This window comes from Mastigoproctus giganteus, chromosome 5 (assembly GCF_048544385.1).
Source record: "Mastigoproctus giganteus isolate SK-2022 chromosome 5, ASM4854438v1, whole genome shotgun sequence".
Taxonomy (NCBI): domain Eukaryota; kingdom Metazoa; phylum Arthropoda; class Arachnida; order Uropygi; family Thelyphonidae; genus Mastigoproctus; species Mastigoproctus giganteus.
In genome coordinates, this window is record NC_143579.1 from 177,295,674 (window position 1) to 177,317,989 (window position 22,316).

At 38.9% G+C, this 22,316-nt stretch overlaps 1 protein-coding gene across 1 annotated transcript in view; it reads right to left on the reverse strand.

The window, feature by feature from the left end:
- Positions 1–22,280, reverse strand: part of hob (bridge-like lipid transfer protein family member hobbit) — a 916,854-nt gene extending 894,574 nt beyond the window's left edge. The window contains exon 1 of the mRNA XM_090374277.1: positions 22,170–22,280. Coding sequence (XP_090230403.1) covers positions 22,170–22,252 — 83 coding nt within the window. The 5' untranslated portion in view covers positions 22,253–22,280. The remainder of the gene's footprint in view (positions 1–22,169) is intronic.
- Between the last annotated feature and the right edge of the window lie 36 nt (positions 22,281–22,316).

Here is a 22,316-nt window from a genome sequence, read left to right on the forward strand (position 1 = left end):
AAGAAAAAAAAGTGGACATCAGTACTGTGTAGAAAGACTGCATAAAGAGGAAATTAGAAAAACACATTCCGCTAGTTTACAAAACTGGATTACAATAAGCCACTCCAAACCTGAAAGTGACAAAGAAAACGAAGATGAAATAATAATAAATAAATAAAATTTCTGTTTATACTCCGGGACGACCAAATGATCAGAGGAATTCACAAGATAGACAGAATACAAGAAACAGCACCGTATTCAGTAGTCACGGGCTTGAACCCTGGTCACTCAAGGCACGTGTACTTATGCACCCGCGTGCCTGACCACTAGGCTACGGCGGCAGGATTCTCAACTGTGGATCACCTTCACATAATATCACAGCTAATGGAGAAAGCAAATAATGATGATGCCACTGAAATGGAAGTCCAAGAAAAGGCTCAAACAATTGAAGTTCTTTTAAAAGAATTAGAAAGTGTGGACAATAACCAACAACAGTTGGCAGAAGAAAATGATGCCAGCAATAATATTAACATGGAACATGTAAGTCTGAATTTTAATGATCTGACCACAAGGAACTTGAATACCCACAAAAACAGATCTCTTATGGTGCTACACGGTCCCGAACATATAATCTCAAATACATACCTGTTGCTAATGGCCGATGTTTCAATAATTCGTGGAAATACGAAAATGAAGGTATTGAAAAAAAAAAAAAAAAAGAGGGGAAATGGTTATTTTATTGCAAAAACAAAGATGCAATATATTGTTTTCCATGCCTCTTATTTGTATCTGGCATAAATAATGTTCCATTTTGCAGCTCAGATGGATTTAAGGATTGGAAACATCTAAATCCAAACGTTCTTTTTCATGAGAATTCATTACAACACAAACAATTTCACAAAATGGAAATTGTTAGAAAAGGATCTTCAAAAAGGTGGCCTAATTGACGACACTGCACAAGCAGCACCAAGAAGAGAAATTTTGAAGTGGCGTCATATATTGAAAATAATATTGAAATGTATATTGTTCTGTGCTGAAAATAATTTGGCATTTGGTGGACATGCTAGTAATATCGATACCGAAGAAGTGGTGGGGCATGGGCATGCCTCACTGAAAAATTGGGGGTCACCTACCCTATCGACCCTCTTCTTCCTATTTCACCCACCAGCCTTCATTCTCCCCTCCCAGCACTTTTTCTTGCACAGCGTATAGCCCTACACGTCCAAATTTAAATACACCAAAAAATTTCGCCCAACCTTTTAGGCACTTCAGAAACAGGCTTTCAGCGTCAAACCCCATATTAGTGCTTTAATGTAAGTGATTTAAAATCAACCGTGGTCGTTCCAATTTTATTTTAGGTCCTAGCCACTAAAATCCCAGGAAAGTAAGTGGCAGGACCTGCCAGAGTACAATTGACTCAATGGTAACACCCGGCTAGCCTCCACGTGGCGAGGTATGGACAACGTCTGGTCCCATTAGGGGCCTGGCGGCCAATAAGCCGGATAAACAATGGGCACAACATATAACACCACTCATGACCCACACACTTCTAAATCTCTGGCTCTGACAGGGTACTGTCATCGATACATAGAACATTCGCGGAGATGGGAGAAATCCCAGGAGCCGCTAGACCCTCAATATACCTCATACCGAAGAAGCGTTCAACACACTTTGGTGGCTGAGCGTCCTGGCCAGACTTAGAGCAGCAAATCTTCCCAGCAACCTCTATCAGACCTTACAGAACTACCTATCCAACAGATTCATGGTAGTGAATGCACCCTATCAGACACTCTCTAGAAGCATCCACCGAGGCTGCCCGCAGGGTTTGGTCCTGGGACCAAACCCTGCAGAATGTCGTCTTGGACAGCTTCCTCGTCTCGGACCTCGGAGAAGTGGATGCTCAAGCATTTGCCGATGACCTCATTCTCTCCGTCTCGGCGAACTCAAGGGCAAAACTGGAAGAATCTGTGAACCTGGCCTTGGAGCTACTGCAGAACTGGGCAAAACAGAATTACCTGAGAATATCACCAGAAAAAACCAACTCAGCCTTGCTCAAAGGGAACTTGAACCTAAGACAGCCTCCTCAAATTAAGATAATCCAGACAACAATAAAATTCTCCAAACAACTCAAGTATCTACAGGTCATCCTAAACCATAACCTATCCTTCAAAGACCACCTACAAAACATCCGAACCAAGATTAGGAAATATGCTGCTCTCATTGCTAGGGTGGCTCGAAGGGACTGGGGCCTTGGCCGGCGTAAGCTACATATCTTCTACAAAGCCATATTCATACCTATCATCACATATGCCTCTGGCGTATGGTATCACAAGGCTACTACTGCAGTCAACCGACGTATCATCGACTCAACCCAAAGATCGATTCTACTATTTACTTCTCATGCCTGCAGCACGATGAGCACCCACACTTTACAGGTCCTGACCGGAGTTCTCCCCCTTGATCTGGAGATTGTGGGCAAAGGATTACTTTACCACCTGGCAAAGGGCACCTCAAGGACTTGTCTCGGACATACAACTGACCCAGCAAATAACTGCAACGCTGAAAAGAAGAGGCTCTACACTCACCTGCTGCAGGTGTGGCAAGAGAGATGGACAAACTCCCATACAGGGGAGATAACCAGAAAGTTTTTACCTGACGTCGGCAGGGTCTACCCTAAGTTCCCAACGTGGTTCTCACCTGGACTCCATGTGGCATACCTTCTCACCGGACATGGCACCATCAATGCCAAACTTTTCCTTTTAGGAATTGAAGGGGACCCTACCTGTGTTTGCGGCGGTCTGGAGAGCTGGCAACATCTAATGTATGATTGCCAGCTTTATGATGACCTATGCAACATCCTAATAACAAAGATCCTATATTGTCCTAGAGGACAGGAGCACAACATACTGGATACAAAACAAGAGTACCTGGCTTTCTCCTGCTACGCCCAAGAGCTCTTCGCAAGAAAACGAGTACTCACTGCAATGGAGCACAACTGAACCCTATACATGACAACCAGGAATAACAACTGAACCTACTTAATAAAGGACAAGAACTGACTTGACTAAACTGGATGGGACCTGGTCCCATGAGTGATATCCCAAATGGGAACACCAATACCACTGAAGACCAACTGCAGCTTGCTGCAGGCCATCTTGGCTCTCAAACCATGCTCCCTTGCATGGTCCTATCTTTTCCCCTCTCCCCCGGCAGGTGGAGGGGATAGTATTTTCCATCCCCTCACCTCGCCACTCCTCTCTTCGCCTGGTGGAGCATGGGCCTGCCCCACTGATTATCTGGGGTCACCTTCTCCATTGTCCCCATATTTCTGTCTTTTCCCCCAGCATTCTGTCTCCCTCCCTACTCTACCTAATACGCTAGTGTATACCCCACATAACTTAAAATTTAATAATGACTAAATTTAATTGCGTTCACACTAAACTCATTTGGCCTCTCTACTCAATTTTCTTAACCCCCACTGATCAAAAATTTCATTTATATTATTATATATATATATATATATATATTTTTTTTTAGGTCCTAGCCACTGAAATCTCAGGAAATTAGGTGGCAGGACCTGCCAGAATAAATTTTTCAATACTAGTGTACCTGGTCTCGGCATAGGCAACGTTGGGCCCTAGCGGCTAAATGGCCAGAAGAACAATGATACACAACACTACACTCATATAATATCCATACACTTTTAAATCTCTGCCCTTTATAGTGAACTGTTACACCCACAATGAAAGCAATGCGGAGATGGGGGAAACCCCTGGTGCCATTAGGCACGAACACACTATACTGAAGAAAAAAAAATTGTGGCGTATTTTTAAACTTGATTAAATTTGTCAGCCAATTTGATGTTGGTATGAAAAATGCCCTGGAATCGCATATTAAACACCACACTAATTATTTATCTCCAGAAATTCAGAATGAATTTATTAATTTGTTAGCAACAAAAGTACGAAGTGAAATAATTTAAAATAACTAAATGCAATAAGGCATAATATGTTAAGAGTAACGGTTTTATATCTATATAATATCGGTGTGGATACACCATAGATAACTCTTAAGAAAACACTATGATAGTAGTTGTTGTTGTTTGGTTTTTAGGAGCATTAGCAACTAAGGCCATATTGCTCCGGGATATGCGGTGGTCATTCCCCGACCTTTCCGCATCCACCGTATTTGGTGGTGACGGGCTCGAACCCCCGGTCTAATCAAGAAGCGTGTGCTACGCACTGCTGCTCCTTCCCACCTGGCTATGGAAGCATGATAGTAGTGTGGGAGGCATCATTTCCTCTGTGTCTCATATTGTGCTCGGCGATAGGCCAATAGCTTTGAAACAGTGACGTTTCACTTCAACGAAACAACAGATGACCGCTTGTCCAGATAAAGGAAAACCACTTTCTTCTAAATCTCTAACAGGGTGCTTACAATAGAAGGTTGACCAAAGCCTTGGTCTGCCCACTGGCTATGAATACATAGAAAGTAATCGACCAGCTGAACTTCTCGGTATGTGGGATAGGTTTTATGGGTCCCACTGAGTTGCAGATGGTAATCTTTTTATCTTTTAATTCGAGCGTAACAACAGCACTATTGCTTGCTTGAAGACCATGGGTGCAAATAATGTGTACCCAGTTAAGTCTCGTAATGCAGTCGTTATATGGAAATTTTCTTCGTTCGTAGAGCAAAGAAAATTTTTGTTTCCATAAAATGAAGAAATTAAAAAATTCTAAAAAAATTCAGTAAAGAATAAAATTCTATTTAGTGAATTCTAAAAAAATTCGATAAAAAGAAAACATTTATCTCCAAATAGAAAAATTCGCTATAAAGAAGTTTGTTAAACAGAGGTCCGACTGTACTTATTATTTATTATAATTTTACCAATTGTCGAAAAAAGGCGCATAGCCACGAATTTGTCAAGGGCGCCGAAAACCTAGCTAAGCCTCTCGTCCTAGGTCATGCTAATCGGGAAATGGCTATGGAGAGTCTCAGGCACCTATAAATAACCTGACCGATGCGGGGTTGCAGCAGCATTGACACCATCTTCTGGCAGAAGAACATCCAGGATGTCAACAGCAGAATCTTTCACAAATCAATGGCAGGCAGCAACATTCCAGTTAGGTGGATAATGCAATGCTGGCAGATAGCTTTAAAATGCATATCCCAAGCCACCTGTCAATGTGGGAGATTAGACAGACATATTTCCCCCATGGAATGAAGAGAACAAAGAGAGGCCGTACAGCTCAAGGCCAAATGGGGTACCCACTAAATTTGACAAGCTGTTTCCAGAAGAATGAGAGAGTGAACCTAAATCCCTCAGGGAGGTACATTATAGATGGCACATCTGGGAAACCCACAAAAATGGACAAAAGTTTTAATAATAAGAATTGCATCCACAGAGGCCAGATTCGTTGAATTAGAATAAGCTCTAGAATAAATCAATTGGAATAAAACTGAACTTTCAGAAATAAGAGGAAAGAAAGAGAAAATCATACAGAGTGAAAATGGTTCATTGTTCTACAATGTAAATAGCAACAATGGCACAAATGGAATGGGATTCTTGGTCAAAAGCAAATGGAAAAAAATTGTTCAACTACTCAGAATTACAACAATGAGGATACCCAGAATTACAACAACGAGGCTACTCAGAATTACAACAATGAGGCTACTCAGAATTACAAAAATGAAACTAGAACTGGAGAAAAGCAAATACTGAATGCTAATTCAGGTCTCTGCACCCACCACCCACAGTGAAGAAACTGATGAATTCTATGATAACTTAACATCCACTATAGCCCAAGGTAAAAATTCCACGACTGTCATAATGGGAGACTTTAATGCTCAAGTAGGAGCCAGACAACACAAGGGGGAGGAATTAGTCCTCGGAAAATACAGAAGTAAAAAAAGAATGAAAGAGGAGAAAAACTACTACAAATTGCCTATAGCCAGCAATTTAAAATTGGAAACTCACTATTCAAGATAAATGAACAGAGTAAATGGACCTGGGTCTCCCCCCAGATGGAAACAACAAAAATGAAATTGACTATATACTACTAAAAGATCAAAAAATTTGCAGAATTTAGAATTGCTCTTTACAGAAGAATGATTGAAGAAATTTAATCAATTTAAATTTAACTCTAACCACAGCCTAATTAGGGATACCTTTAAACTATACAACAGTAAAAATAGAAACAAATGGTTTAGATATAAAAGACCCAACATCCAAGACATCCAAAACAACCGAGACAAATATACAGATAATTTGAGGAATACCTTGTTACTACAAGAACCAATCAGCAAAAGTGAAACTCAAAAACTCTGCGATCAGCTTGAAACTAAATAAAGTATCCAAACCATTTCAAAAAAGAAGCAACAGCAAACAATCAAAGATATCAGACTACACAAAAAATCTGATAAAGCAAAGAAAATCCCTAAAGAAACATAGATTCATGTCATCGAACACAAAATAGTTTGCTGAACTCAATAAACTCATGAAAAGAGAAATAAGAAAATCAAAACAGCCTTAGAAAATAACACTTCTCTGCAAATCTTAAGAAATGGAATCAACAATGGCAAATCCTGGATCCCAACCTTAAAAATAAATCCGGACAAATAACAACAAACAGATTAATCCTTAGTATACCAACAGAACTTTATACTAGCAACCTAAATGTAAACTTAAGTGAAGATGACCAACTACACAATCCTGCAGAGGGTAATATTCCAGAAATTACAAACAGTGAAATAGAACATGCAATAAGACAGATGAAAAATGGTAAGGCATCTGGACGAGATCAGCTACCAGTAGAACTCTTTAAAACTGGATTTGAAGTACTATTACCTGAACTTCTCAAATTATATAATAGTATACTGGCGACAGAGATAATGCCAAAGCAATGCCTAACATTAGAAATAATTTTAATTCACAAAAAAAAGGAGAAAAGTCAGATATAAATAACTACAGACCAATAAGTCTGATACCACATAATTACAAAATATTCATTAGCGTCATCCAAAACAATCTCCAATCAACTTTATGAGAACCAACCATATGATCAAGAAGGGTTCAGGAAAAACCTATCAACCGTCGACCATCTCCACACCATTAATCAGGTCATCGAGAAGTATCAAGAATATAACCTACCACTTTCCACCTTCATAGACTTCCAAAAGGCATTTGGCTCAACTGAACACCAACCTCTTATGATAGTTTTGTAAAAGCAAGGAATAGAATACAAATATATCAGACTTCTCCAAAATATCTACAGCAACAGCAATGCAGCCATCAAGCTAGAGCAAACAGGACCTAAATTCAAAATAGAATGGGGAGTAAAACAAGGTGACCAAACAGCACCAAAGCTCTTCACTTCAGTACTATAGATGGTATTCGGAAAACAACTGGAGCGAACACACCTTAGGCAGGCAGCTAACCAACCTCCATCTCTATTTCACAGATGACATAGCCCTCTTCTCTGAAAGCAGTTCACAAGTGGAGTGAATGATCCACGATCTAAACCTCAAAAGCAAAGAAACTGGACTAAATATTAAACTACTACAAAACAAAAATAATGACCAACTATGTAGCCTCACCCATCAACATCGGATTCAAAACACTAAACTACAAAGAGCAGTTCAAATATCTAGGTCAAATAATATTCTTCACCAATAGAATGTACAAAGAAATAGAATCCAAAATCAACAACCCTTGGAGAAGATACTGAAGTGTGAAAGAATGGATGAAAGGAGATTTGCCTATCAGCCTAAAGAGAAAGTTATAAAACATAATCATACTAACCATTCTAACACACGCAGCCCAAACTTGGTCTTCAACAGCAGAACAAGTAAATAAACTTAGAACATGCCAACGAGCAATGGAAAGAAGTATGCTGGGTATAAACAAAAAAGACAGAATAAAATTTACTTCCATCACACAAAAAACTAAAATCAGTGATACCATCAAGACGTCTGTCCAAGTCCTTAAAATGGAAGTGGGCAGGACATCTCACCAGAAAACAAGAGGACTCATTGAATAAGTCAACTGTTTGGCTACCAAGAAAAGGCAAAAGAAATAGAAGAAGAAGAAGATAGAAAACCAGGTGGAGAGATGAGTTAACATCCCTTATGGGCCTACTTGGACAAGACTAGCATTGAACGGAGATGAATGGAGAAAGTCAGGGGAAGCCTTTGTCCAGCTGGGGGATTCCACAGGCTAACACAGCAACAACAGTAATGAGGATCCCCAAAAGTGTCAATTTTTTTTTTTTTTGGTACATACTATATATCTAAGAATAAAAATAAATAATAATAATATCAAAAATAAATGAAAAAATAAATTAATTTAAATTAATAAAATAAAATAATAAAAAAATAATAAAAACAAAAGCCTTGTCTATCAATACAGTAATAGGAATAACACATTTTTTAAAGATTTTATTTGTAAAATAAACTAAGATAAAAGCAATTAATGGAAATGAAAATATTGTACAGTATATATATTGATATATACAATATTTTAGTATCACAGTAAAATGAATTACAATCTCAATATAAAAGGAGACATACAAACCATTAACTTTTTATTAAATTAATCTAATTTAAGGAAAGAATCCAAATGTTGTTTGCACAGTTTTTGTCCTATATGCATGTTTAACTACAGCACAGACATTATCAAATACAATAGTTGTTTCTTTAGCAATGTAACGCAGGCCAACACATTCTCTATTATGGTCAATGCATTTTGGCCATCTTTTTTTGATGGCAGTGTGTGTGTGACTTCACTTTTGCTGTTAACAAAAACATCAAAAACATCATCGTTTTGCTTGGTGCTAAGCCACTGTTCTGGTGTTGGCACTACTGTGGTTGCAACTTCATCATCCACCTTCACAAACTCTTCAAATTTGCCAACAAAACCATATGCTCCTTCAAATTCCTCAACGTTGCTATCACATTAGTCTACTGGACCATGTTTTTCAATGATATTCTCTCCAAAGCCACTCTTTCTGAAGCAGTTGATTATTACACTTGATGCAATATTCCCAAGAAATAACAAGATTACGGATAGCATTCAAAATATTCCAATTTGGCTGCAAATAATTCCCTCCTTCTATGTTATAGAACAAGTACCTTATCAAGCGGGCTGTACATACTCACTTGAGGTTATAAATAATGCCTTGATCCAGTGGCTGCATAAAACCGGTGGTACTGGAAGGTAAAAACAACAGCCGTATATTTGTCAACTTAGGTGTCTCAGCACAATGTGCTGTACAACAATCTAGAATCATCAAAATGTTCCTTTTTCTGAAGCCATTCTTCTGTCCACTTTTGATAACAAAGGCTGAAAAATTTTGACCATAAGCCAAGCACTTCTATTAGCTTCAATCACAGGGAAGTTGGTTAACTTCTTTAAAACATCTTGGCTTGGATAACCAATCAAAAGTGCATGTAGTTTTGTACTGCCATCTGACTTACAGCATAACAGACCAGCAAGTCTTTGTTTATTTAATTTTGCACCATGACAAAACTCTCTTCAAACAGCAAATTATAAAATAAACCTGACTCAACAAGATTAAAAATATCCTTTGCCTTATATTTTTCAAGAATAAACCATACAGAATAAAACCAGTCTGTAGCCTTTTCTTTGTTGACTAATCCAGACTCGACACAATCTTCTGAAAAACCAAGTTATTCCTGTCTTTAAATCTTTGGAGCCAGCCACTGTTGCATTTGAAGCAACTAATTCCATGTTGCTGAGCTAGATAATTTGCCTTTTCTTGCAAAATCGGACCTGCTATTGGCAAATTAGATGCATGGATTTGTTGGTACCACCCAAAAAAGTTTTGTTTCAAGCTCCTCATGTTTTGCACCATGAATTTGTTTCCTGTTTTTTTTTTTTTTTTTTATTGCTGCTCCAGTGTCAAACACCGAGTTTTTTTCAGTTTTTCAGATTATAAATAAAGTGGGTAAAGCGATGTTGTATTCCTTTGAAATGTCTGTTTTACTTCAATCCATTCTATCAGCTTCTCGTATAATTTTCAGTTTAATTTCTAGGCTTAATTTCATCCATTTACATTTTGTTGCCATAGCATTGGTACATGAGATTTAACATAAACAAACTTTAAATTAATTTAAAGAAATAAGTTCCAAAAAAGACATCAGCTCAGATAAAATGGCACAAAAAAAAAAAACCCAACAAAATTATAATGCAGCAAAACTCTTTGAACTGGTGTAACAATTGCAACTTACCTTAATCCCATGGAGAGTGAGAAAGTCTATGTAAACAACTTAGAAAAACTTTTTTATTCTTTGGTTAATTTAACAGCTCATCCTTCAGAATAATATTTTTCAGAGTGCACTTAATTGTAGTTACCATAAACTGCAACTTACAACGGGACATGATACTGCCAAGGGGGATGTCTTTGTGTGTGCACGATGTAAGGAGTGCAAGGAAATCAGGCGACAACTCAGCGTTGTTATGGGCCGTTATGAGAGCTTGAAGAACAGGGTGGATGCCCTCGAAGGAAATAAATTGAGGGGCCCATCAAGCTCTCAGCTGCCCACATCAACGCCAGAGCTTGCACTTGGTCATCAGGCAACACAGGGGCAGCCCCCTAGGCAGAATGCGCTGGTCCCACAGGAACTAGTAGTTGTTGGTGACTCTATTGTCAGGGAAACGGGGAACATGCTTTGTAAAAAGGATAGGTGGAATAGGACCAGGGTATGTCTGCCAGGGGCAAAGGTTGATGATGTTGTAGAGCGGATATCATCTTTTAAGGGCACAAAAGGTGATATAGTTGTACACGTTGGCACTAATGATATTAAGAGTAGGAGACCGGCAGAATTACTTAGCAAGTACAGGTCACTGTTGAAAAAAAGCCGTGAATTAGGGTTGAACTTGAAAGTGTCTGCAATTCTGCCCAGACACGATAGGAGGGAGTATATGATGAGAGCCTTGTCGATCAATTCGGCCCTGGAGGGATTGTGCAAGGCTCAAGGGGTAGAATTTTTTTCAGCCTGGACTGTACTTGTTAACAGGAGAGATTGCTTCTACAGGGATGGGATACACTTAAATAGAAAGGGTGCAAGAATTTTTGCTGATGCTGTCGAGGCAGTGTTAGGTGGGTCGGAAAACTGCTAGTTGGGGGGGATACAAGGACTAATAGATTAACAGTAGCCACTGGCAGAGGTGGAAGTGATTCTTGCACTGCTTCTATTCAAATGAGCAGAAGTCTGAAAAACAAGATGCAGGATATTTCAGAGACTGCTGGTAGTCATTGCGTTACAAGTAAACACATGGGTTGTGTTAGGGTAGCTAAGAATAGAAACATGTGCATGTATACCTGAGTGTACACCAATGCTAGGAGTTTGGTAAATAAATTTGATGAATTTGAGGTATTGCTCAAAACATCAAAGGCAGATATTGTTGGGATATCAGAGACGTGGTGTCACACAGATATAAGTAATGCGGAACTGGAATTTGGGGAATACAATGTATATAGAAAGGATAGACAGGACAGGAGGGGAGGAGGGGTTATGCTATTAATTAAGAAACACATAAAGTCAAAGGAAGTGAAGCCAGTTGACATCGATGGACAGGACAGTGTCGAGTCAGTTTGGTGTGACTTAAGCATAGGGAAATCAAAATTGAGAGTAGGAGTGTGCTATAGGCCTAATGACTCTGATGAGTATAATAATATATTGTACAGGGAAATAGAGTGGGCCAGTAAATCAGAGAGTCTTATAATGGGGGATTTTAATTTTCCAGATATTGACTGGAATTTGTGGGTTGGTCACTCGCACACTAGCAAGGCTTTTGTGGATTTATTGGATGATTGTTTTCTACATCAGCATGTTCGTGAGGCAACAAGAGGGAGCAATACTCTTGATCTGATTATCAGTAGTGATTCTTCATGCATTAAGAACCTGCAGATAAATGAACCACTAGGTGGCAGTGATCACAGTGTGTTGAAGTGGGATTTACTCAAGGAGGTAACTACCATCAGAGGTAAAGGGAAGGGTTTTTGTTTTCGTAAAGGCGACTATGATGGTCTGAGACAGTATTTAAATTCTATACAGTGGGACCAACTGATGATGTTACCAACAGCAAACTCAAAATGGGAAGCATTCAAGGAACTAATCTTGGTGGCTATCAGGCTTTACATACCAACTAAGAAATATTGTTCAAGGTTTAGGCCTAAATGGTTGTCAGATGGACTAATGAGACATGTGGCAGAGAAGAAAAATGCATGGGATACATATAAATTAATGGGTGACATGGAAGCCTATGATAGATATAAGTTGGTCTGTAACCAAGTCACAAAGCAGATTAGGCAGGCAAAGGCAGACTACGAAAAATCCCTGGCAAAGGATGCAAAGAAGAACAGAAAGGAGTTCTTTACATACTTGAACTCGAGAAGGAAAGGGATGAATCAGATTGGTCCACTGGATATTGATGGTTCAACAGTTGAGGATCCTGCTCAGGTGGCTAACAATCTAAACGAGTATTTTGCATCTACATTCACGCATGAGGAGTTATTCAGGAAGGAGAATGATGTAGGTAAAGTAAACATTGGCAGTGAGCTGGATGATTTTGTAATAACTGAGAGGAAAGTGGAGGAGAGATTGTTGAGGATAAACATAAAAAAGGCACCTGGGGTGGATGGGATCTATCCAGTTATATTAAAGGAGGCAGCAAAGGAAGTATGCAAACCCCTAGCCATAATTATGAGAGCTTCTTTGGACTCAGGGGAGGTACCCATAGACTGGAGATGTGCAAATGTAACCCCAATTCACAAAGGAGGATCAAAGGCTGACACAAGTAATTATAGACCTGTTAGTTTAACTTCTGTTCCAGGTAAATTAATGGAGGCACTGGTTAAAGAAGCACTGCAGGATCATCTAGACAAGAATTCAGTTATAGCTCAGACGCAGCATGGTTTTGTTAAGGGCAGGTCTTGCCTGACCAATTTGATTGGATACTATGATGTAGTCACAAAAGAACTGGATGCAGGGAATAACGTTGATATTATATATTTGGATCTTAGAAAGGCTTTTGATACTGTTGCACATGGAAGACTGCTGCACAAATTGGAGCAGTGTGGCATTGGAGGCAAATTGCTGCTATGGATAAGGGGACGGTTGAGTGGCAGAAGACAGAGAGTGGTAATCAATGGACACTGCTCAACGTGGACTAATGTTATTAGTGGAGTTCCTCAAGGTTCAGTGTTGGGTCCATTGTTGTTTTCGGTGTTTATGAATGATATTGATGATGGGATATCAAGTTTAATGTCTAAGTTTGCAGATGATACAAAGGTTGGCAGGGTCGTTAAGGACACTACTGACGCTATGCTGCTGCAACAGGATCTGGAAAGGTTGAACAGATGGGCTGAGAGGTGGCAAATGAAGTTTAACATTGACAAATGTAAAGTACTACATATGGGTAACAGTAACCCCAGAGCAATGTATCAACTCTGCGGTACTACACTGACAGTGGTGGAGAATGAAAAGGACCTGGGGGTAATTGTGCAGGCAGATATGAAGTTCTCTGAGCAGTGCAGACGAGCTGCAAGAGTAGCTCATGGTGTCTTGTCAATGATATACAGGAATTTTTCTAGCAGGGATAAGGAGGTGATTATTCCCTTGTATAAGGCAATGGTTAGGCCACATCTTGAGTACTGTATACAGGTCTGGAGGCCTCATTTCAAGAAGGATGTAGAGCTGCTGGAACGGGTACAGAGAAGGGCAACAAGATTAGTAAATGGAACAAAGGGTTGCTCTTACGAAGAAAGGCTTAAGTTTTGCAAATTACAGTCTGGAGACTAGGCACCGGCGAGGTGATCTGATAGAGGTGTATAAGGCTTTGAATGGTTTGAGCATGCTCAATGCCAATGGGATTCTTCATCTTTCTCAGAATAATCACCTCAGAGGGCATAAATTCAAATTGAGGAAGGACGGATGTCGGATAGATGTGCGGAAATTTGCCTTTGGCCAGTGGGTGGTTGGTTGGTGGAACCGACTTCCATCACTTGTTGTTGAAGTTGATAGCCTAAACAAATTTAAAGCTCAACTGGACAGGTATTTCGAACGAACGGAGGGGTGAAATGGGAGAGGTTTTTTTTTTTTTTTTTTTTGGCTGATGCTGAATAAGCTTGCTTTCTTGCATCATATGCCTCTACTAATGCTAATGCTAACTGGTTTTGTTTACACAAAAGTAAATTCTAACAAGTCAGTGCCATCCTTCGGGAAGCAGGTGGCCAGAGGCAATAATAGGGGCAGTAATCAGATAACTGCGCTAAGATTTGTATTCAACATAGAAAATAACAATATTTATTTCTCACAGGTTGGAAATGAACTTCGTAATAAATATTAACTGAATTTTGTAATAAACGAATATATTTACATAGAAAAGACTATCCTTTCGCAGGGGAATGATATGCGCTCCATATAAACGAGTACTTGTACAGAGTGTGTATTAATGACATTTTACTGTATTTCAATCCAAAATATTTAGTATGAACAATATAACATTTTATGCTCATGCTGGTTACTTACTCTACCGAATCAACATAAGTGACTGCATTGGCGTCATTTAGGAAGTTACGTAACTTGTGTTATTTCTGCTTCACATTTTTGTGACAAATTGTTTTACTTCAATCAGAAATTTAGTATGTGCTGCCAAATATGTTTCACATCAAAAACCATTAATTCTTTTAACTAAAACCATGAATGCTGAGGTCTATCTAGATAACCAGGGACTCACATCTGGTGAGTATGGGCTTGGCACACCCAGGGTCCTGAGCTGGATATTATCATTCTTCTCTTTCTTGGTGATTTTCTAAAAGAATCTAACGAAAATATTCAAAACGATTTTCAAAATCGTTTTGAATATTTTCGTTAGATTCTTTTAATTGCGTTAATTTGAATTTTAATTGTTTTGAATTGATTTTGAATTGTGTTAAATTGATTATTTATTTATATTTTACTTTAATGTACCGGTAAGTTGTCGATTTTTTCGTTTTTTCCGTTTTAATTTCTGGAGGGTATCATACGGAAGTGTTCCACGTACTATATTGAGGTTTACTCCTCTTATTAATTTACTAACTTGTATTTTAGGAAAGCTTTTGATACTGTGCCACATGGAAGACTACTGCACAAATTGGAGCAGTATGGCAAGTTGCTACAATGGATAAAAGGATATTTAAGTGGTAGAAGTGCCACTAATAACATTAGTTCTTCATGGGCTAATGTTATTAGAGAAGTCCCACAGGGTTCGGTGTTGGGCCATTGTCGAGGGTGTATCAGGGTTAATGTCTAAGTTTGCAGACAATACGAAGGTTGATAGGATTGTTAATGACAGTAATGATAGTATACTACTGCAACAGGATCTGGAAAAGTTCAGCAGATGGGCTAAGAGGCAGCAACTGAAGTTTAACATTGACAAATGTAAAGTACTGCATATGGGTAGCAGTAACCCCAGAGTCAGGGTCACCGCAAGTGGGTAGGCAAGGTAAGCGCTTACAGACAGCAGTTCAGGTTAACGCCAAAAACTTTTTTGACATATAAAGGTCGGACCTCTGTTTAACAAACTTCTTTATAGAGAAATTTTCTATTTAGTGATTTTTTTTAAAATTCCCTTTGGTAATTACCTTTAAAATAGTTTCCATAGAATGGAGAAAATTTCCATAAAACTAATGAATTACGAGTGACCTTACTGGGAAGGCATTGTTCGCACTAGGGCTTACAATATCGGTCAATCTTAATACCGGTATTTCAGTATTTTTAATTTATGAAACCAAGATAAAGGTATTGCAAAAACAAACGTTTTTCTCAATAAATTTTGATGACAATTAGGTGCAATAAAATAAGGAAAAAAACAAGTACTGTAATTACTTGAATTCATGTTTTACATAAACTTTTATTGCAATAATAAATATTCTGAAAAAAAATCATTAAAATACAGTTATTCTAAAAACAAAAAAAATACATATTATTACTGCAAAGTTTAGTTACATTTAAGCATCCACACTACCTGTCCAAATAAAGATAGTTGCTTTGCCGCCTCCTTTAATATAACTGGATAGATCCCATCCACCCCAGATGCCTTTCTTATGTTTAACTTCAACAATTTCTCCTCCACTTTGCTCTCAGTTATTACAAAATCATTAAGCATCCTGCTACAATTTGATAACCTTCTACCATTTTCAAACCTTAATAACTCCTCATGTGTGAATGTAGATGCAAAATACTCATTCAGTTTGTTTGCTATCTGTGCAGGATCATCAACAGTCGAAAAATCGATATCAAGTTGACCAATCAGATTCATCCCCTTCCTTTTAGAGTTTATATAAGTAAAGAGATCCTTGCTGTTTTTCTTAGCATCCTTTGCCAAACATCTCTCGTAATCTGCCTTCGCCTGCCTAACCTTCTTTGTGACCTGATTACAGACTAGCTTATATCTGCCATAGGCTTCTGAGCCGCTTGATAATTTATATGCATCCCATTAGCATTAGTAGAGGCATTTGATGCAAGAAAGCAAGCTTATGCAGCATCAGCCAAAAAAAAAAAAAAAAAAAAAAAAGCCCACTTCCATTTCACCCCTCTGTTCGTTCAAAATACCTGTCCAGCTGAGCCTTAAACTTATTTAGGTTATCAACCTCCACCACAAGGGATGGAAGTCTGTTCCACCAACCAACCACCCGCTGGCTAAAGGCAAATTTCCACACGTCTATCCTACATCTGTCTTTCCTCAATTTGAATTTATGCCCTCTCAGGTGATTTTTCTGAGCTAGAGGAAGAATCCCATCAGCATTGAGCATGCTTAAACCATTCAAGGCTTTATACACCTCTATCAGATCACCTCGCTGGTGCCTAGTCTCCAGACACTGTAATTTGCAAAACTTAAGCCTTTCTTCGTAAGAGCACCCTTTGTTCCATTCACTAATCTTGTTGCCCTTCTCTGTACTCGTTCCAGCAGCTCTACATCCTTCTTGAAATGAGGCCTCCAGACCTGTATACAGTACTCTAGGTGTGGCTGACCATCGCCTTATACAATGGAATAATCACCTCCTTATCCCTGCTGGAAAAATTTCTGTATATCATTGACAATACTCCATGAGCTACTCTTGCAGCCCGTCTGCACTGGTCAGAGAACTTCATATCTGCCTGCACAACCACCCCTAAGTCCCTTTCATTCTCTACCACTGTCAGTGTAGTACCACAGAGTTGATACGTTGCTCTGGGGTTGCTGTTTCCCATGTGTAGTACTTTACATTTGTCAATGTTAAACTTCATTTGCCACCTCTCAGCCCATCTGCTCAACCTTTCCAGATCCTGTTGCAGCAGCATAGTGTCCGTAGTGTCCTTGACAACCCTGCAAACCTTTGTATCGTCTGCAAACTTGGACATTAAGCCGTATATACCATCATCAATATCATTTATAAATACAGAAAACAATAATGGACCCAACACTGAGCCCTGAGGGACTCCACTAATAACATCAGTCCACGATGAGCAGTGTCCATTGATTACCACTTTCTTTCTTCTCCCCCTCAACCACCCCTTTATCCATAGCAGCAATTTGCCTCCAATGTCACACTGCTCCAATTTGTGTAGCAGTCTTCCATGTGCAACAGTATCAAAAGCCTTTCTAAGATCCAAGTATATAATATCAAAGTTATTCCCTGCATCCAGTTCTTTTGTGACTGCATCATAGTATCCAATCAAGTTGGTCAGGCAAGACTTCCCCTTAACAAAACCATGCTGTGTCTGAGCTATAACTGAAGTCTTGTCTAAATGATCCTGCAGTGCTTCTTTAACCAGTGCCTCCATTAATTTTCCTGGAACAGAAGTTAAGCTCACAGGTCTATAATTACTTGTGTCAGCCTTTGATCCTCCTTTGTGAATTGGGGTCACATTTGCACATTTCCAGTCTATGGGTACCTCCCCTGAGTCCAAGGAAGCTCTCATAATTATGGCTAAGGGTTTGCTTACTTCCTTTGCTGCCTCCTTTAATATAACTGGATAGATCCCATCCACCCCGGGTGCCTTTCTTGTGTTTATCTTCAACAGTTTCTCCTCCACTTTACTTCCAGTTATTTCAAGATTCTGTAGCTTACTGCTAGAGTTGAATACACCTCTGGCATTCCCCTCGCTGAATAACTCCTCATGTGTGAATGTCGATGCAAAATATTCATTTAGTTTGTTGGCTACCTGAGCAGGATCATCAACACTTGACCCATCAATATTAAGTGGACCAATCTGATTCATCCCCTTCCTTCTAGAGTTTACATAAATAAAGAACTCTTTGCTGTTTTTCTTTGCATCCCTTGCCAAGGATTTCTCGTAATCTGCCTTCGCCTGCCTAACCTCCTTTGTAACTTGGTTGCATATCAACTTGTATCTATCATAGGCTTCTGTGTCATGTGTTAATTTGTATGTATCCCATGCATTTTTCTTCTCTGCCATATGCCTCGTTAGTTCATCTGACATCCATTTTGGCCTAAACCTTGAACAATATTTCTTAGTTGGTATGTAAAGCCTAGTAGCTTCCAAGATAAGTTCTTTGAATGCTTCCCATTTTGAATTTGCTGTTGGTAACATCATCAGTTGGTCCCACAGTATAGAATTTAAATACTGTCTCAGTCCATCGTAGTCGCCTTTACGGAAGCAATAACCCTTCCCTTTACCCCTAATGGTAGTTACCTCTTTGAGTAAATCCCACTTCAGCACACTGTGATCACTGCCACCTAGTGGTTCATTTATCTGCAGATTCTTAATGCATGAAGAATCACTGCTGATAATCAAATCAAGAGTATTACTCCCTCTAGTTGCCTCTCGAACATACTGATGTAGAAAACAATCATCCAATAAATCCACAAAAGCCCTGCTAGTGTGTGAGTAACCAGCCCCCAAATTACAGTCAATATCTGGGAAATTAAAATCTCCCATTATAAGACACTCTGATTTACTGGCCCACTATTTCCCTGTACAGTTCCTTATTATGCTCATCAGAGTCATTAGGCCTATAGCACCCTCCTACTCTCAATTTTGATCTCCCAATGTTTATGTCACACCAAACTGACTCCACACTGCACTGTCCAGCGATGTCGACTGGCTTCACTTCCTTGGTTTTTATGTGTTTCTTAACTAATAGCATAACCCCTCCCCCCTTCCTATCCTTTCTGTAGACGTTGTACTCCCCAAATTGCAGTTCTGCATCCCTTATATCTGTGTGACACCACGTCTCTGATATCCCAACAATATCTGCCTTCGATGTTTTGAGCAATACCTCAAATTCATTTACTAAACTCCTAGCATTGGTGTACACGCAAGTATACCTGCACCTGTTTCTATTCTTAGCTACTCTAACACAACCCATGTGTTTACTTATACCGCAATGGCTCCCAGCAGTCTCTGAAATACCATGCATCTTGTTTTTCAGGCTTCTGCTCATTCTAATAGAAGCAGTGCAAGAATCTCTTTCACCTCTGCCAGTGGCTACTGTCAATCTATTGGTCTTTGTCTCCCCCCAAGCTAGCAGTTTTCCGACCCACCTAACACTGCCTCGATAGCATCAGCAAATATTCTTGCACCCTTTCTATTTAAATGTATCCCCTCCCTGTAGAAGCAATCTCTCCTGTTAACAAGTAAAGTCCAGGCTGAAAAAAATTCTACCCCTTGAGCCTTGCACAATCTTTCCAGGGCCGAATTGATCGACAAGGCTCTCATCACATACTCCCTCCTATCGTGTCTGGGCAGAATTGCAGACACTTTCAAATTCAACCCTAATTCTTGGCTTTTGTTCAACAGTGACCTGTACTTGTTAAGTAATTCTGCCGGTCTCCTCCTCTTAATATTGTTAGTGCCAACATGTACAACTATATCACCTTTTGTGCCCTTAAAAGATGATATTCGCTCTACAACGTCATCAACCTTTGCCCCTGGCAGACATACCCTGGTCCTGTTCCCATGCATTTTTCTTCTCTGTCACGAGTCTCATTAGTTCTTTTGATAACCATTTAGGCCTAAACCTTGAACAATATTTCTTAATAAGTATGAAACTTTTAGTAGCTTCCACGATTAATTCCTTGAATGCTTCAGGAGAGAGAGAGTGCATAGCATGCATTCTTTGAGTGGACCGGGGTTCAAGCCCGTGACTACTAAATACGATAAATATATTTGTATTGACGATTTATTGTAAACTCTACTGACTTCGTTGTCATTCTGAAGTATAAACAGGAAATTTATTTATTTATAATTTACTGTTGGTAACATTGTCAGTTGATCCCACCGTACAGAATTTAAAAACTGTCAGTGACCACTGTACTCACCTTTACGGAAGCAAAAACCCTTTCCTTTACCCCTGATGGTGATTATATCTTAAATAAATCCCACATCAGTACACTGTCATCACTAGTGGTTCCTTTATATGGAAATTCTTAATACACGAATGATCACTGCTGATAATCAGATCAAGAGTATTACCCTCTCTGGTTGCCTCGAACATGCTGCTGCAGAAAACAATCATCCAATAAATCCACAAAAGTCTTACTAGTGTGAGAGTGATCAACCCACTAGTTCCAGTCAATATCTGGGAAGTTAAAATCCCCCATTATAAGACATTCTGATTTACTAGCCCACTCTATTTCTCTGTACAATTGTTCATTGTACTGATTCGAGTCATTAGGCCTATAACACACTTCTACTCTTATTTTTGCTTTCACAGTGCTTATGTCACACCAAAATGACTCAACAGTGCACTGTTCATCTATATCATTTAGTAATAAATATCACTTGCAAATCAATACCTGCTCACTTCACTAACCCAGCAGTGGTAGTGGTACCCAAAATGTAGCAAAAAGGTTGCCAGGTCACCCTCTCTTTGGTCAACTCTCTTTTTATTTTTGGAAAATGGGTTTTTTGAATTCTGTTTAAACAGTGCAATACTTTATATTTTCATAATGGGCTTACGTTTGCACATTTTTAAGTTTTAATAAAAAATTTCAAAATATGCTATAGGTTTTACACCTTTTATTTTCCAAAAATATATATTAAATCTGAAAAATGTGCAAAAAAAATTTTAGCCATAAAATTGAAACATCAGTTTCTTATTATCATTTTATATTTAGTTAAAACACCAGATTTACTGTTTATAGAAATGTTGCTAATTCAATAACCTATTATAACAATAAACTTTCCCCGCAATTAGCCGTTTCAGCCCTAAATCCTAAACGTATTAAACTACACTCCAATTTTTGTTGAATCAATTCACAACTGGATTGTCAGCGGTAAACCCACAGTTAATGGCAACCCCTGGACGAGTCCAACGATCGGTTTTCGCTTGAATCCGTCCCGAAGTCGCGTAAAAACCTAACCTTTTTTCACTAAACGCAAATGAAAGTCGATTAAAAGCATGATCCCTCTTAAAATTGTTTGGTCGAGATTCAGTATCGGGTACTCCTTCTCGACTGCTAGCGATACGGCCGTGATTGACGGGTGGTATCGTAAACTGGAGTTTAGCCGAAGTGATCAGCTATCTGGGTGGTAGTGCCCACTAAGATTAAGATTAAATAGTAATAGTCCTCTACTGGGGAAGCGTTACTTATTCGAGGTGTAATGAGATAGAAAACTCGCTTGTGAAGGAATTTACAATACGAGATTTTATGTGATGACGCCACTGCACAACCTCGGTTGGTTTACTGTGTATAGAAATGATGATGATGCACTAACTTATATGACAAACCCTTCCGGCAGACTGAGGGTTTTTAGCTATAAATCCTACACGGTAACCTAAGGCAGTTAAGATTTAACAACCTAACTGTTTTGGTCAATATCTATTGTGAAAGAATGGGCGTAACACTTAACCAAGCAATTAATATTTATTGATGCGACAATAACCAGCTCAAACGTAAGCAACTACTCCCCTCAGCGCCTAATGGGTGAAAGAGATGAGAGTATTCCGGCTCAAGACACAATACGTTTAGTTTGTTGCGGAATGAGATCTTCGGTTGAAATCTAAAGCACACCCATGAGAAACAAATAAAGAGATAGTCTCCTAAAATATGTGTATATATAATTTTAACACTGTTATTATTAAACAATTTTGCGAAGTATTTGATTATAGGAAAGTATTAGGGTTATTCGTTTTCTAATTTCCATTTCAAGTGCAATAATTATATCCTAGGACCTACCGTACTAGTATAATGTTTACTGCCACTGTAATGATCACTAGTTCTACACAAGCTATCCAATCCAAAGACAATCCCATTTTCATTACTTATACATTTTCTTTAAGCTGGTATCAAAATTCACACTTCTTTTGCTAAATCACTGGAAGC